The sequence below is a fragment of the Microtus pennsylvanicus genome, chromosome 4, assembly GCF_037038515.1.
Source record: "Microtus pennsylvanicus isolate mMicPen1 chromosome 4, mMicPen1.hap1, whole genome shotgun sequence".
In the NCBI taxonomy this organism is placed as follows: Eukaryota; Metazoa; Chordata; class Mammalia; order Rodentia; family Cricetidae; genus Microtus; species Microtus pennsylvanicus.
Genome location: NC_134582.1, coordinates 70,645,180 through 70,661,116, shown reverse-complemented (window position 1 = coordinate 70,661,116; position 15,937 = coordinate 70,645,180). Strand labels below are relative to the sequence as shown.

At 34.8% G+C, this 15,937-nt stretch overlaps 1 protein-coding gene across 3 annotated transcripts in view; it reads right to left on the bottom strand.

The window, feature by feature from the left end:
* The window catches only part of Rock1 (Rho associated coiled-coil containing protein kinase 1), a 123,736-nt gene that overhangs the window by 54,714 nt on the left and 53,085 nt on the right, over nt 1-15,937 (bottom strand). For all 3 annotated transcript variants that reach the window (XM_075969335.1, XM_075969336.1, XM_075969337.1), the window contains exons 7-11: nt 15,521-15,665; nt 14,918-15,056; nt 12,547-12,638; nt 4,226-4,385; nt 2,221-2,281 (exon numbers count right to left, since the gene is read on the bottom strand). In XM_075969335.1, the coding sequence (XP_075825450.1) occupies nt 2,221-2,281; nt 4,226-4,385; nt 12,547-12,638; nt 14,918-15,056; nt 15,521-15,665 (597 nt within the window). The remainder of the gene's footprint in view (nt 1-2,220; nt 2,282-4,225; nt 4,386-12,546; nt 12,639-14,917; nt 15,057-15,520; nt 15,666-15,937) is intronic.

Below are 15,937 nucleotides of genomic sequence, written 5' to 3'. Positions count from 1 at the left end.
CTGAGGTCCCAGCACTAGCATTGGGCAGCTCACAACCACCTGTAGCTCTAGTTCCAGGTGCTCGAAAGCGCTCTGCAGTCGTTCACAGGTACCTGCAGTCACATGCTGCACTTACATATATCCAGGCATATACACATAAGCATAAAAATTTTAAATCTTGAAAAAATGTAAAACAGAAATCCAAAAATATTTGCTACTCCTTTGCTTCGTGATTAAAAGTATATTAGTAAAACAATGAGGCTATAGCTCAGTAGTCAAGCTTATAAGACACTGGCTTGGATCCCCAGTATTACAAAACTCCCAAACCAAAACAAAAGCAAATAAAAAGCACCGTGTGTACACAAGGTATTTAAAGAATACTTTAAGCATAACAAAACAATTATTCCTAAAAGTAGGCATTTTTCCCAGCAAAGTTCTACTTAACTCACAAGGATCTTCTTATATTTAAGGAAGGAAGGCAGGTTTGTTTTTTAGCCACATCAACAGTAAGAATTCCTAACTAGAACATACCAAGTTCCTTAATAATATATTTACTTATCATATATTCCAAATCCCAAAGAATAAACAAATTAAGTTATGCTGAAAATACTAGTTAGTCTCTATTTTCCAACCCCTCTCAACTCCTACCACCTACTTGTCTTAAAACCTACAGTCTATATTACCTGAATCTGTTGTGCTGTGATTAGTCTCAGAACATAAGAGAAAATAACAAACAAGAAAGGTGGGGATATCAAGTTACTTTCCCAATACCCTTCTTTGCTGTGTTTTAATTTTCTATATTCAGTGTTCCTCTTCTATAATGCCAGGCTTTCTAACAGCGATAGCAACACAATTTTCTCTCCTTGCTCCCAGCAGTATAGGAGCAATGACTTTCCACTGCTGTTAATCCAGAGGTGCTTTCCCAACCTTTATGTTCCATTTGATTTGTGTTTGTAGCAGAACAGTCCCTTTATTAAATTCTTTGCAGGCCAGGCAGTGGTGGCACACACCTGTAATCCCAGCACTTGGGAGGCAAGTCGATCTCTGTGAGTTCAAGGATAGCCTGGTCTACAAGAGGTAGTTCCAGGACAGCTAGGGCTTTTACACTTACACAGAGAAACCCTTTCTCAAAAACAAAACAAATCAAATCAAAACAAACAAACAAAAAACCCCCAAACCTCCTTTCATTTAATGCATATATACACATAATGTGGTATTCATGTCCACTGAGACACCATTCAGCTTTAAAAAACAAGGAAATTCTAATACACACTACAACATGGGTGAATTAAGGTAATAAAATAAGCCAGTCACACAAAGGCAAATAAATTCCATTTATAGGAGGATATTAAAATAAACTCATAGAAAAAGTGGAGTAGTGGTAACTAGGACCTGAGGTAATGAAATGAGTAGTTATCAATAAATACAGTTTCTATCTTAGAATAATGAAAAGTTCAAGAGAGGAACAGTTAGCAAAGCTATGTGATGGTTCCTAATGTTATTTTACTATATACTTAAATTAGTTAAAATGATAAACTGTGTTGTGTGTATTTTGCCAACACACACACACACACACACACACACACACACACACACACACACACACACACAGAACCTCTTTATTCATTCAAAACCCTTTAATTTGTTATGCGTACTGCCTGGTAATCCTCCCTGCCTACTACCTTATTTTTTCATCAGTTTCATTTTGATGCAGCCCAGATTGACCTGGAACCCTACATATCCCAGACTGGCTTTGAACATTCCCACCTCAGCTTCCAGCGTGTTAAGATGATAGTCATGCCACAAGGTTCAATTTCCAACTTCCTTAATGATAAAATGATTTATATACATTCCTAATTCAAAGATTTAAAGGACAGTAATTGTGAATCAGTAACAATTTATAACTTATTCATATATGTGTATGTATAAAATTCCATTTTATAGTCAGATAAGAAATCATACCGAAGAGTAGAGGATAATTTAAGTGTTATGTCCGACAATGATGGCTTAATCCCAGCACTCAGGAGGCAAAGGCAGGTGGATCTCTCTACAGATCTCCACAACAGCAAGGGCTACACTGAGAAACCCCATCTCAAACAAACAAGCAAACAAGTGTCATAAGTATCTAAACTCACTAACTACACATTCACCTGTAATACATATGCTTATTCAATATCATGCACACAAATACATTATGTGAGTTTAAAAATAAAAACCAAACTGAAAACAAGAAATACTTACCAAGCTTTTATCCACATTGGAGCTGGTTCTGTTCTCACTGGGATTAGCTGAAGGTAAGTATCTACAGGGTAAGGGCAAGGAATTTAAAAAGAAAACAGCTCTTTAACATATAGCAACAAACAATAAGTATTCTGCGTTTTATGATCAGTATGCTAGCTATTTTTTTAATTAAATACAAATTTAATTTTTATTTTAGAAATAGATATGATGTAAATTAAATAGTTAAGTAACACTCACTATGGTTATAATTAAACATTTCTATAGGAAAATACATCAACTATAGTTAATATTTTGTTTGTGATCTAACAAAGAAAGCTTGCCTGAAGATCAGAGTGCAGAGATAAGCTACTAGTTAGTCATAGAGGCCAGGCACTGATGGCACACACCTTTAATCCCACCACTTGGGAGACAGAGGCAGATGGATCTCTGTCAGTTCAAGGCCAACTTGGGAGCTAAAGGGCTCTATGAGATGAATCTTGTCTAAAGGAGAAACAGAGCTCACACAAAGGTGAACCCACACTTGGGATCAGATGCCCTTAATCCTAGTACTAGGGCAGTGGGGAGAAGAGTGATCTGGCTGGTGGAGAGGAGAATATAAGGCAGAAGGAGACAGGAGCTCAGATGCAGTCAGAGGATTCAGTCTGAGCATTCAGTTTGAGGATTCACAGCAACAGGATCGTCTCTTCAGTCTGAAAACTTGGTAGAGGTAAAAGGTCTCTCTAGTGGCTAACTGCACTACTTCTCTGATCTCTCAGCTTTCACCCCCATTATCTGTTTTTGGGTTTTTAAGACCAATTCGATTTGCTCTACAATCAATATTTATACTTTACAAGATAAAGTGAAAATAAGAATGAGCCAAATTTTAAACATACTTAAATGAAAACATATTAAAGATACATCAACACCAAGAAACAAAATGGTATTTATTACACAAAGCATTCCAGTAGCTGCCACTGAAATTCAAAGAAAGCACAACCTCAATGTGTTTCTTTTAATTCCTTTGAAGCTTTGAACTTTTAAGCATTTTTTATTGACTTATTTATTTTTATTATTTACTCAACATCTTGAGAAAGAGGATTCTAGATGTTCTTAAAATAATAACACACTTTAGGCTCTCTCACTGACTTCTATAGGTCAGATTTAAAATGGCACAAATAAAAGTGCAGGAAGCCAGGAAGCTCCACAGTGCAGATACAATTACTAAAACATCTTACCAGTACTCTCACTACTTACTCCACTTTACTGAACATCTTAAATGTTTTAGAGTAAACTGATGAATCCCATTCCACATCGGAGGGAATGGGGGAGAATAGTAAAAGAGAAAGCACAGCCTTAAACCCTTAAATTAGCTCCTGGCACCTTTGTCATCAGAAGTCAAACCGTGTATAGAGTTTGTTTTATCTTTTGTTTTCATCTAAGAACTGGGGGTGGGGGAGAATTACTGACTTCTATAGACATGTACTCAGCTAACTCCTCTGCATCAGGTGTCCTTTGGTAAAACATAACATCACCTTTCTGGACACTCCCCACACCCCTCAAAAAAGTTTAGCCCAAGTAATTGAAAAGGTCTGAGTGATATACCTTTTCTTTTTTTCAAAACCTTATAAAGGTTTTTAAATTCAATATAAAGTTAGAATTATACATAAAGACAAGTGATTAGGGAGTATTAAGGTGTCTTACAATATTATCAAACATTATCTAAATAGACTATACTATAAAAACAGTGGCTGAATTGTCAGTACTAAAAGAATTATTTCACTTGCTATTTTTCACTTTAAGATATGCTAAATAATTCAACATAAATTTTCCTAAAAATCTATACTCTTGAACATACATGAATGAGACAGGGGAAAAAACAAATACCAAATATTAGAAATAAAAATTGGTGTAATAAAAAGATATATCTTTATATGCCATCAACTCTACTTAAAAATGGTATTTAGTTATCTTTAAGAAAATATGGTGAGTATAAAATTACCCCTAAATTACTGCTTGGTATACTTACCTACGATTGCTATAATATGTAAATCCTACAAAAGGTAGTTGATTGCCAACAAAAGCTTTAGGAATAGGAAATGTTTCTTCGTCTCCTTTGTCTTCTTCCAAGTCATCAAAATTACTAGTATCAATGTCACTACTTAAATCAGGTACAACTGGTGCTACAGCTAAAAAAAGAAAGAAAGTAAAGTAGTTAGTTGTCCTTTGCAAACTTAGTATACAAATATAATGGCTCAAAGATCTACACCAGCCCAGAACAACAGCATACACCTACAGTCCCAGCTACTCAAGTGGCTGGTCAGAAGTGCGAGAGCCCAGGGATTCAAGGGTAGACTGGGCAACAAAACAGACCTCACCTAAAGCAAGCAAACAGGATTCCATACAAAATACTGATGGTTTCTTGCTACTATAACTTGTGAACCCTAATATAAAATGCATTAAATTTTATAATACAAAGATTTACTAAAATTCAAAATTAAATGAAAATTATATACTTGCATTTACTTTTGCTTCAAGATTAAGTTGAATGCTACAAGCAATATTAAGATTTGCTACAGAACCCAACATAGTTTAAAATACTCAAAAACATTTGGGAATGCATACATTCATTTCCAGAACCTATAGCTTAACAAAATATACTTTTTTAAAAAAGGGGTTAATTTTAAGTACTAGATAGTTTTTTTTAAGTTGTTAATCTGCTATACAGAAAGCCAGAAATCAAAGTTATTTCTTAGTTGTCCTAGAAATAGGGAGGAGGAAGGGAATCATATATGATGGGGAGTGTTTAAAGGGCTTCCTTCTAATAAAAACATAGTAACAATTTTAAATATTCATAATAAAGAGAAAATACCACATAAACTTAATGTTACTAATGTCTTCTGGAACTTGACTATGATATAGAGGGCATATCTAAAAACTAAGTATAATGTCTTTAGTGAAAAGATGGAACAGTCAAGAAAATACTGGATCACTACCTTAGATACAGTTACTACCCTTTCCTTTAGAGGAGAAGTTGAACGTGAGCAAAATCAACTGAGCTCATTTCATGGACATGTATAACAAAGGAGCTATTTTTATTTTGAATCACTGGGGTCCAGGTAAGTTCAATCTTAGCCACACAACTATTTGGTCAATTTTAGAACAAAGCAACAAGCTAGCTCAATAAAGTTGCAGCATTAGCCAACAGTAGCAACAAAGAGGAAAAGAGGGGCCTTTCTACTGTTCACTTTCATTATCAAAAGAACTGTCTAACTAGATAAAGCATCGTCCCAGTAACATCAACTATCTGGTTTATAAAATGAGGAGTAAATAAAAGGTTGCTGGCTCTTAAATTATGGTCTTGGCAGAATCAACCAATCAACCAACTGAGACCTGCCTGTCTCTGCCTCCTGAGTGCTCAGGATTAAGATTGTGAATCACCATATCTGGCAGATTTACTTCTTAAAACAATAGCTTTCAATCTTAATTTTTGTCCACTGAAATAATACTTGACAATGTTTGTGTATACTTGCAGTTACCATGAATGGGAGAGGAGAAATGCTACTGTCATCTGAGTCCATGAATATACTGCTAAACAGCTTATAATGCTAAGGACAATAGCCCCTGTTCCCAGGCCCCCAAAACAGACTTCTTGAGTCAACTGCTGAAGCAAACAAAAACAAAAAAACTCTTTAAAATTATCAAGTAAGAATAGTTTAAAGATGCCAACCAGTGTGTTGTATTTTCTCTATTTCTATCAATTTACTTGGTTTTCTTATGAGGTATTAAGTTTTAAAATATTTTATTATACTTATGTGTGCATACAAGTCCATGGTACGGCATATTATGGAGGTCAGAGGATGACTTGGAATAAATTCAGGGATCATCCTTGGGTAGCAAGCACCTTTAGCTATTTGCCCATCTCACTAGTCCATCAGAACAGTTTTACATGTGTCAAGGTTTTTCTGTTACTTTTAGAAAACTGTTGAGATGTATATGAAGACATCCTAGGAGAGCTCTAAAACCTCTGCTGTTGGGGAATATTATTTTAAGGTGTGTTACTTTTGTTTATCTTGAATTTGTTTAGCTCTGTGAAGCTGTGTTATTGTGCCTGTCTAAAACAGCTGATGGTCTAATAGAGATGAATGGCCAATAGTGAGGCAGGAGAAAGAAACAGGCAGGGCTGGCAGGCAGACAGGATAAATATGAGAATTCTGGGAGACAAAAGATCTGGGAATGAGAGAGAAAAGAGGAAGACTTCAGGAGCTAGCAAGCCAGTCACCCAGTCACACCGCTACACAGCCAGACACAGTAAGAAGGAAGGAAAAGGTATACAGGAATAGAGAAAGATAAAAGCCCCGAGACTAAAGACAGATGGGCTAATTTAAGTTAGGAAATGCTGGCAAGAAACAAGTCAAGCTAAGGCTGGGCATTCAGAGAATAAAGCCTCCATATGTGATTTATTGAGGTGCTGGGTAGTGGGCCTCCCTCCACCAACAACCAAGAGAAAAAGAGAAAAAACAACCAATAATACTCTACTTCTGAATTGAAATGTTTAGAATGTGTATAGTGCCACCCAATCATGTGAGAACTAATTAGTGACTCATCAACAGTATTTAATTATAAATAGCTTTACTAATAAATAACCAATATCAACAAAGCCCCGGAGACTTCTAAGAATACCTTTCTCTACTGAAGTAAACATTTGTTAGCAAAAACTGTCTGAAGCAACTTTCTTGAGAACTGTTCATTAAATTATTAATCAACACCTTAAAATAAGCAGGGGGTGTTTAAAAAGAGAGAGGAACTCATGGACCTGAAGAGATGGCTCAGCAATTAACAGCACTTGCTGCTCTTGAAGAAGAGCCAAGTTCTGTTTCCAGCACCTTCATCAGGTGGCTCACAACCACTTCTAACTCCAGTTCCGGGGATCTGATGCCCTCTTCTGGCTTTTGTTAATGCTTACACGCATGTGGTGCATACATACCAAAGGCATACACACATATGCATAAATTAATAAAATTAATATAAAGAAAAAATGGACTCAAATTTTGGTATTTTAGGAAATTTTTGTCATTGGCTAACAGAACAGAGACCACAGTAAGTACAAAGACAGGAGACATGAACTTTGTAAAATGAGTTTGGACAGTCAATGCCCACAGGCAACAATAACCAACAACTCGTAGGAGACTAATTTGATTTCAGATTTAACACTGTAACATTCAAAATGCTCATTACAAAAAATTTACAAAGCATGCATGCATACACACACACACACATATTGGTTTTTTTGAGACAGGGTTTCTCTGTGGTTTTGGAGCCTGTCCTGGAACTAGCTCTTGTAGACCAGGCTGGTCTCGAACTCACAAAGATCCGCCTACCTCTGCCTCCCAAGTGCTGGGATTAAAGGCGTGCGCCACCACCGCCCGGCTACATATATACTTTTAAAAGGACATATAGTTCCTTTCATTCACAGCGAATTTTTGAAAAACTATTAGAAATCATCACTGGAAAACCTGAGACATTTGAATTACTAAATACAATTTTATATTAGATCTCCTTTATGTGTATATGCACTAAAGGATACTATGGACAATGAACTATAAGGAAGCAGAAGAATGATGCCTTAACTGTCAGAGATAGAAAAAGGAACCAAACAGCAATTCTGGCAATGAAATGAAAGAGTACACAAAGCCTAAAGAAATTGTGGCACACAATGTGCATCCTAAGAGTTCTGACAGAAAAGGAGAAAAAGAGGAAGAAAAGAATATTTAAAGAAATAATGTCCAGAGCTCCCAAAATCTGATAAAATATATGGATTTACACATCTAGCAAACTGAATACAATTTATTTATGAATACAACTCTTTCATTTATGGAAGCCTCCAAAAGCGCCACGTGAAGATGCACACAGCCAACAGGGTAGTTACAGACTAATGAAGCACTCAGGATTTGTTTACTGATGACCACTTTTTATTCATATAATTTTTAAAAATGCGTAGAATAATAATTAGAAACAAAAATTAAACCAATTCAAAGTGGGGAAAAGACAAAATTATAAAAATTATATAAAATTACTATGTGGCCAATAAGTACACATAGAAGTGTTTAACATCAGTAGTCATTAGGAAATTGCAAACCAAAGTTACTATGAAAAAGCATCAGGGTGGGTAATGACTGACTCTTCAAAAACCTAAACACAGGAATGCAAATGATTCTTAAATTTTAATTTATTGATACTCAAGATAGGAAATTTCTGTAAGTACCCATTTAAACTATACATGGTATAAAATAGGTACAATGTAACATAACAAATACATTTCTGCATAAACATTAGTGGAAGAATAGCTCACAATAGCTGCAAAGTGGAGAAACCTAAATGTTAATGATTGATAAATGGATTTAACACAATGTGGAGACTATGAAGGACATTGCGACAGAGGTGAGAGGTATGTCTGTTAAGTCAATTAAGCCCGTCACAGAAAGCATCTACTTAAACTAAGTACCCTGAATAGTCAAATTCAAAGTTACACAGTGCTTACTGGAGGTCAACTGGGAAAAAGAAAGGAGAATTAGTATTTAATGAACAAAGATTATTTTAATTTGGAATAATGAAAGTTTTAGAGATACATGGTGGTTGGATGCAATGTGAAAATACTTAATGCTGGTGACTGCAAGTTAAATATGACAAAAGCAGAGGGTTTTGTCATGACCACTTTACTCCTTCCAAAAGAAAAATAATTATTTTAAAAATGAATTATTTTAAAAAAAAGTCTGAAGTTTTAAAGGTTATGACTTGCAAGTTAGGCCCTAAATTCCTTATTAATGAAGACCTCATTATTAATCTTTATCAGGAGAATGCAAAATTCTCAGAGAGCAAACTAGTTAGTCTTTGTTGTTGTTGTTTTTCGAGACAGAGTTTCTCTGTGTAGCCCAGGCTGTCCTAGAGCTTGTTTTATAGACCAGGTTGGTCACAAACTCACAAGAGATCTGCCTGTCTCTGCCTCCCAAGTGCCAGGATTAAAGGCACACACCACCACCACCACCACACAGTTGAGTGTATTAGTCTTAATCAGTAAGACTCAGGATAAAAGTCTATGTTTGCTTTTCACTAAATTGATAGGACATAAGCAGACAGATTGTCACTGATAGTACATTATATATTTCTCATCAGCTACAGGTAAATTAAGCAATGGCAGTATTTTCTTTCCAAAGAAATGATGAATCGGAAATGTTTTGCAGGTAATGACATTAAAGTTAATTTACCGTAAGTAATTATATGTCATTCATATGTAATAAACATCAGATCATGTATGTGCTTTCATGCAAAAATTGCAACTACCTACATTTTGACTCCTTACATTTCTGATAAATATTATTACATAGAAGAAGAACCATTAAATGCTACGCAATATTACAATTCTCAAAGGCTAGGAAGTCATACAAACTTAGATTTGAATACCCGCACTGCCATTGACTTGTAGTGTGATAAGATTTGTCAGGGGAAGAGGGTCTTTCAATTTCTTTAGTCTTCTATCTTTATTTTTTTAAGATTTTTTTCCTCATATATATTGTGTTCTGCCTGTGTGTATGCCTGCAGGTCAGAAGAGGGCATCAGATCTCTTACAGATGGTTGTGAATTACCATGTGGTTGCTGGGAACTGAACTCAGAACCTCTGGAAGAGCAGCCAGAGCTCTTAATCTCTGAGCCATCTCTCCAGCCCTAGTCTTCTATTTTAATTTCACACTCCTGTCATTTCTTCAACTCTATCTCAGGTAAATGTAAAAGTAATTTTATGGCTTTAAATAAAAGGTGAATAGATTCAGAAGACTTGGAGAAAGTATGTACTACACAACCAATAAAAACAGGTTAGCTAGAAGGCTAACTGTCACGGGAACTTATAAAACCTTTACATAGTAAAACTAGATGAATTGTAAAAGAAAATATTTTTACCACGGAAAAATGGAAATCCAAAAATATTAAAAGTACAAATAACTGGAACTGGAGAGATGCTCAGCTATTAATCATACTGGCTGTTCTTGGGGAGCCTATTTGGTTCCCAGCACCCATATGGCTGTACACAACTATCTACAATTTCAGTCCCAAGAATACAACAGCCTGTTATTGTCTCTGCACTCACCAGGCACACATATCTTGCACAACATACATGCAAGCAAACATAAAAAATCATGACCACTTTATTCCTTCCAAAGGAAAAAATAGTAATTTTTTAAAAAGTCTAAAGGAATTATAACCATTATATATAATTATTTAAAACTTAGTTCAGTATGTTCATTTCAGAATAAAGCATTTCTTGGTGTTTTAGGAGGAGTCTGTGAAAAAGGACAGGAAGGAGGAAAGGGAAGAAATGATAGTAATTCTACAGCTTTAGTTTTTTTTTTAATAACCACAAAGCAGAACCTATTAAGTTTAAGAAAAATTATAAGAATGTTCCTAAATATGCTGAATCTAACTAAGACTATCCCAGAACCATAAGGATAGGCATGTGGTTCAGTGGTACAGTTCTTGTCTGGAACACATAAAATCCTGGGCTTGATTTCTCAGTATCACCAAACAAAACAGCAATAACAAAACCCTCTTAAAAACAGACAACAATGCAGCTCTTTAAAATATATTAAAAAAAACCCCAATACTAATAAAATCACAATAGATAGCAATAATCTGCTAAGTATATGTCCTTAGATTTAAAGCTATAATATAAGCCCACCTTTCTTTATAACTAAAGGCAGTTTTACTAAGGACATGCAGGGTTTTAATAAAGTGACATGGATTTGGACCTCCATTCCCACACAACTATGAGCTGCACAAGAAGAAACTTGGCTTGACACTGTTCTTCCAATACCTGGAATAAAACAATGCTTGGTCTGAAATAGGGTTCAAATATTTCTATCCTACTTAAAAACAACTTTTCAAGCAAAAATCCCGAAATGCAGGCATTCTATTTTTAGAATGGTTTATTATGTGGTTATTCTATAGTTATCTGTATATTTTCTAACTCTAAAAAATAATTTAAAAAACAATTCAAAAAGATACTTCTCTTCAGTGTCCTATTTTTAGATTTTTTTTAACCTTCTAAAACTTTCCTAAAAGCATACATGAATTAAAAAAGAAAAACTTTTCAATTTAACTATCTGCCTCGTTTTCTGCTCACTGCTGACTAGCAAGTCCACCTTGCAGCCTAAGGACAGCAATCGCAGCACGTCTAACAGTAAGAGGAAGTTTTCCCCGAGGCTGGGCTGTCAGTGAGTTCTCCCAAGGTCACACTGCTGCTGTAGTTTCTCTTATAAGCCTCTATGAGTACAGTTGACAATTCTTGATATAGTACAATCTATCGATCTCTAGAGTAATTTGTATCCCCTTCTTCTTGGGTAATTTTATAGCTTAGGACATACATGCTTGTTGTAAGCAATGTAACTGTTTCGTTTAGTAATCTTTGATAACTAAAATAGGCCACTAAAACTAGCAAACCTACACCACCCATTTCTTCAAAATTAATTTAAAAATTTCCCCTTCAAGTAAGAATTAACACTCGCTGTCTCATAAATCCCACAGTCTCAATGTTCCTAACACTTTACACGAGAGCTTATTTCCACTACTGCTCATGGCTGATGATATAGTAGCATTATCCTTTTGATAAATAAAAAGGAAAAAAATCTGAAACTTCCGTAGGGAAAAAGATAAATTCTCATTCTTCCAAATCTGGGACACCTTTGGTGCTACTGTATAATTTTAATATAACTGTCTTATGTGAAGTTTTCTTCAGATCACCTTATAATTTTAACTTTATTTAATAAAAACTAAAAAAATGCTCTACAATGACTGAAAATTAAGTTCTAGCCTTCTGTGTATTTATTTCACAACTGCAATCTGCAAAGCCCAAATGAAATAAAATACACCACAAGTTCCAATGTACACATAAACATTATATCCCATACTTAGCAGTAACATAGGTTCTAATAGCTTAAATTTTAATAAAAATAAGAGAAAAACTTGTCTTTTCACAAGAGAAAACATTTTGATTCTAATTGCTCCTACTTACTGATTCTTTTCCATATACAAATAACTAAGTCTAAATGAAGATCAACTCAAAAATGCTCAAACATCAGCTCCATTCCCCTGTATGGTATGTGCAAGGGACTTGAGAGAAACAGCGTCACACAGTGCTCAGCACTATCAAATATTCTTTTTAACTGGGTTTAGACAATTTCTAAGCAGCACTGTGAACTTATTTTCATCAACTGCACACAAATATTTTTTAGCAAGACACTTTCAACTTCCTACAATTACTTTCAAACACTCCTGAATGACCAGGGGAAAAAAATAACTTACTGTCTCGGAGTGTTTCCCAAGCCCACTGGTCATTTTTGAAGAAGAGATGACGTTTGATTTCCTCTACACCATTCCTGCCCAATCTCACTTCTCTAAACAGAAAGGGAAGAGAAAAGTAATTAATCATTTAAGATCTTATTATAACCTGTATAGGTTTCTTTGTGACAGAACACCAAACCTGAACAGATCTGTCACCATAAAAATCTATTCTCAGGCAGGGTGTGGTGGCATATGCCTTTAATATCAGCACCTGGGAGGCAAAGGCAGGCATATCTCTCTGAGTTAGAGGCCTGCCTCTATAAAGTGAGTTCCAGGATAGCCAGGGCTACACAGAGAAACTATGTCTTGAAAAAACCAAAATCTATATTCATCAAAATTTTCAGAAAATAAAAAGCAGATTGATATTAAAGAATTTTTTTGAAAGGAAAAAATATATAAAAGCACAGACTCATTCTTATTTTCTATTTTTAATGAAAACCAAGTCAAACAAATTTATATGACAAGTCAAATGCAATGACTTTTAAAAATTTATGGTAAAATTATAAACAACTTTAATTCATATTAAATTCTACCAAAAATCCCAGAAACACATTTAAAATTTTAATTTCCACTTTGTTTTTTAAAATTATTCAACAATTTTAATCAATTAAAACCTGAGCATGGGGAATCTGACAATATCCTGACAGGACACAAAGAGGAAGGAGGATTACAAACTCAAGGCCAGCTGGGGCTATTCTGAGACTGTAGTGTAATAGCAAAGCACTTAAACCATACAATGCCTTGGGTTCAGTTTGCAGGACAACAGTCACTCACACCTTAAAAGTGAACAAAAACAAAACCCACAAACATCACTAGTCCCTTATTGGAGAGCATAATGAACTAAAACTAGCCTTCAATACAAGGAAAAAAGAGGAGCTTGGTGCCCCATGTTCTCTAGCACAGCTAGAATACCATCAATAACAAATTTTTCAAAAGTCATTATTTGACATGCGCTAACACCTTGTTAGTAGTTTTCACTGAGTCTTTCTCAGGCCGGATTCTCTGGTACACAGTACTGACTTCACTGTAATAATCACTGGATAATGTTTGCCTATTTTCTCCCAAGAGAACTCTAAGGTTACTTGAGGCAGATGCCATAAATCTTGCTAATTTCTACATGCTAACACCAAACACAAGACAGTTGCTTACATGAAGATGTAAAAATCTGAACCATGCTTTTCAAATTCTAAAGGACATATTGAAGATAATTTTAATTAAAGTAAACATAAAATTGAAATGTATTTACAAGTACCAGGCTTCTGCTGCTACTTAAATTAGCAATATAAATCAACATTAAATGTAATCTTAAAAAGTCATTTGATTATGTTTTGTGCATTTAAAAGAATTAAATCTAAGTTCTTACAAAAATACTCCATTAAACTAAAGGCCCACTTTCCTTGTCCCATATATTAAGTCCTGGATTCAATTTCCAATATTACAGTAAACTAAAAAAGTGTATGAAATGCTCCAATTTTTGTTTTAAAAACAAATACATTTATTTTAGTTTTGGGCTTTTATTTTTTATTTTTTCAAGACAGGGTTAAAAAAAAAACCCTGGGTGTCCTGTAACTCACAGAAATCCACCTGCCTCTGCCTCCCGCATGCTGAAATTAAAGGTGGACTAAACACACATATTTATAAACACTCGTGCAGCTGAAAAACACAACAGCCATAGCTATGTCTGTAAGAAAGGCACTCATTTTAATACTATATTACCAAATCAAAAATGATGTAAAGTGAAGGTGTGTCATCACTTTTAGGTAGTGAAGAGAAATATACTTTCCATCAGTGCAAATCAGTGATGAAAGATGCAGAAAATTTTAGAGGTTTTAATGTATCAAGAAAAAAAAATGTAGCTGGGTATGAGTTCTAAGACATTCAGGTCTATGTGAGGAGGAAAAAAGGAAAGGGAAAGGGGAGGGAAAGAGGAGAGGAAAGGAAATCCAAGATTCAATAATTATCAGTCTAATAATCAAGTTAAAATACAACAAAAGAAAAGTTATCTGACTATTAGCCAACTGCTCATATGTACTAAGATGGCCAGAAAAGCTATCAGATTACCCTAAACTTTTATCAGGCCTTATTATCATAAATCAATTTCAAGATATCAACTTTTATATTCTAATAGTTTAAACACAAGAGGTTAAGTATGAACCTTAAAAACTGAGAGGCAAGATGAGAATGCCTTAGAGTTTAAAGAAGTGTATGAGTTGATGAGACGGCTCAGCAGGAAAGAGCACACGCTGTGCAAGCCTGGGGTAACCTCTAAGTGGGGCACCAGCATACACAGAATAATAATAACAAAAGGAAAGTCAGTGTCAGCATTATTTACCTGTCAGTAAGAAAGGCACAAATGAGATTTTTTGCTTCTTTTGATATGTCATTATCATCAGGAAAAGTAAGTGAATTTTTATGGTTCATAATTTTACTATAAGTCCCAACCAAAGAATCTGCATAAAAAGGTGTATCACCTAAAAAAAATTAACAGGAAAAATGAAAACCAAAGAAATACATTTGCAAAAATACATATTTTAAAAAAAGAATCATTTACCTGCCCCCCCCAATCTGTTAAACAAAAGCACACACTTAATATAGAAAATTTAACACATCACAAAATTAGCTATTTATAGCTTTTAAAACAGACAAAACATGTTTATTTCATACAAATAAATTCTGCTTAATATATTTTATGAGAGAAGCTAAGTGGTGAGTTTGGGATGAAAACCATAAGATGCTTAAACAAAACAAAACAGAAGTTGGAGAGATGCTTCAGCAGTTAAGAACACTTGTTGCTCTTACATAGGACCTAGGCTCTATTACCCACCTTCTGCTGAACTGTGAAAACATCAGGCACGCACAGGGTACACAAACAAGAAGATAAATTACTCATACACATAAAATTATCTTAACTAACACACACACCTCCTTTACTCACCTACAAGCATTTCATATAAAAATACCCCAACTGACCACCAGTCACACTCTCGTCCATAATAGCCATCACCACCTTGGGATTTTAATACTTCAGGTGAAATATAATCAGGTGTTCCAACTGCTGTATCACATCGTACCATACCTTCCTAAAACAGACAGCAAGCATGGATTAGGATTTAATTCTTTTCAATTTAATACAACCTAAAGAAGAACTGGGTTATATAATATCATAACAAAATTTAACACATTATTCTCAATAGCTAAGAAACAGTAGTTCAAGTTTTTGCTTTGTTTTGTAGCACTCACTAGATGCCACAATCTCTTATTCTTCTAACTGCCAATATAATGACTACATATTCATTGCTGAGACCAACTCAAGGCAAACAGACTGAGATTATATACAAAACATTTTACAGCA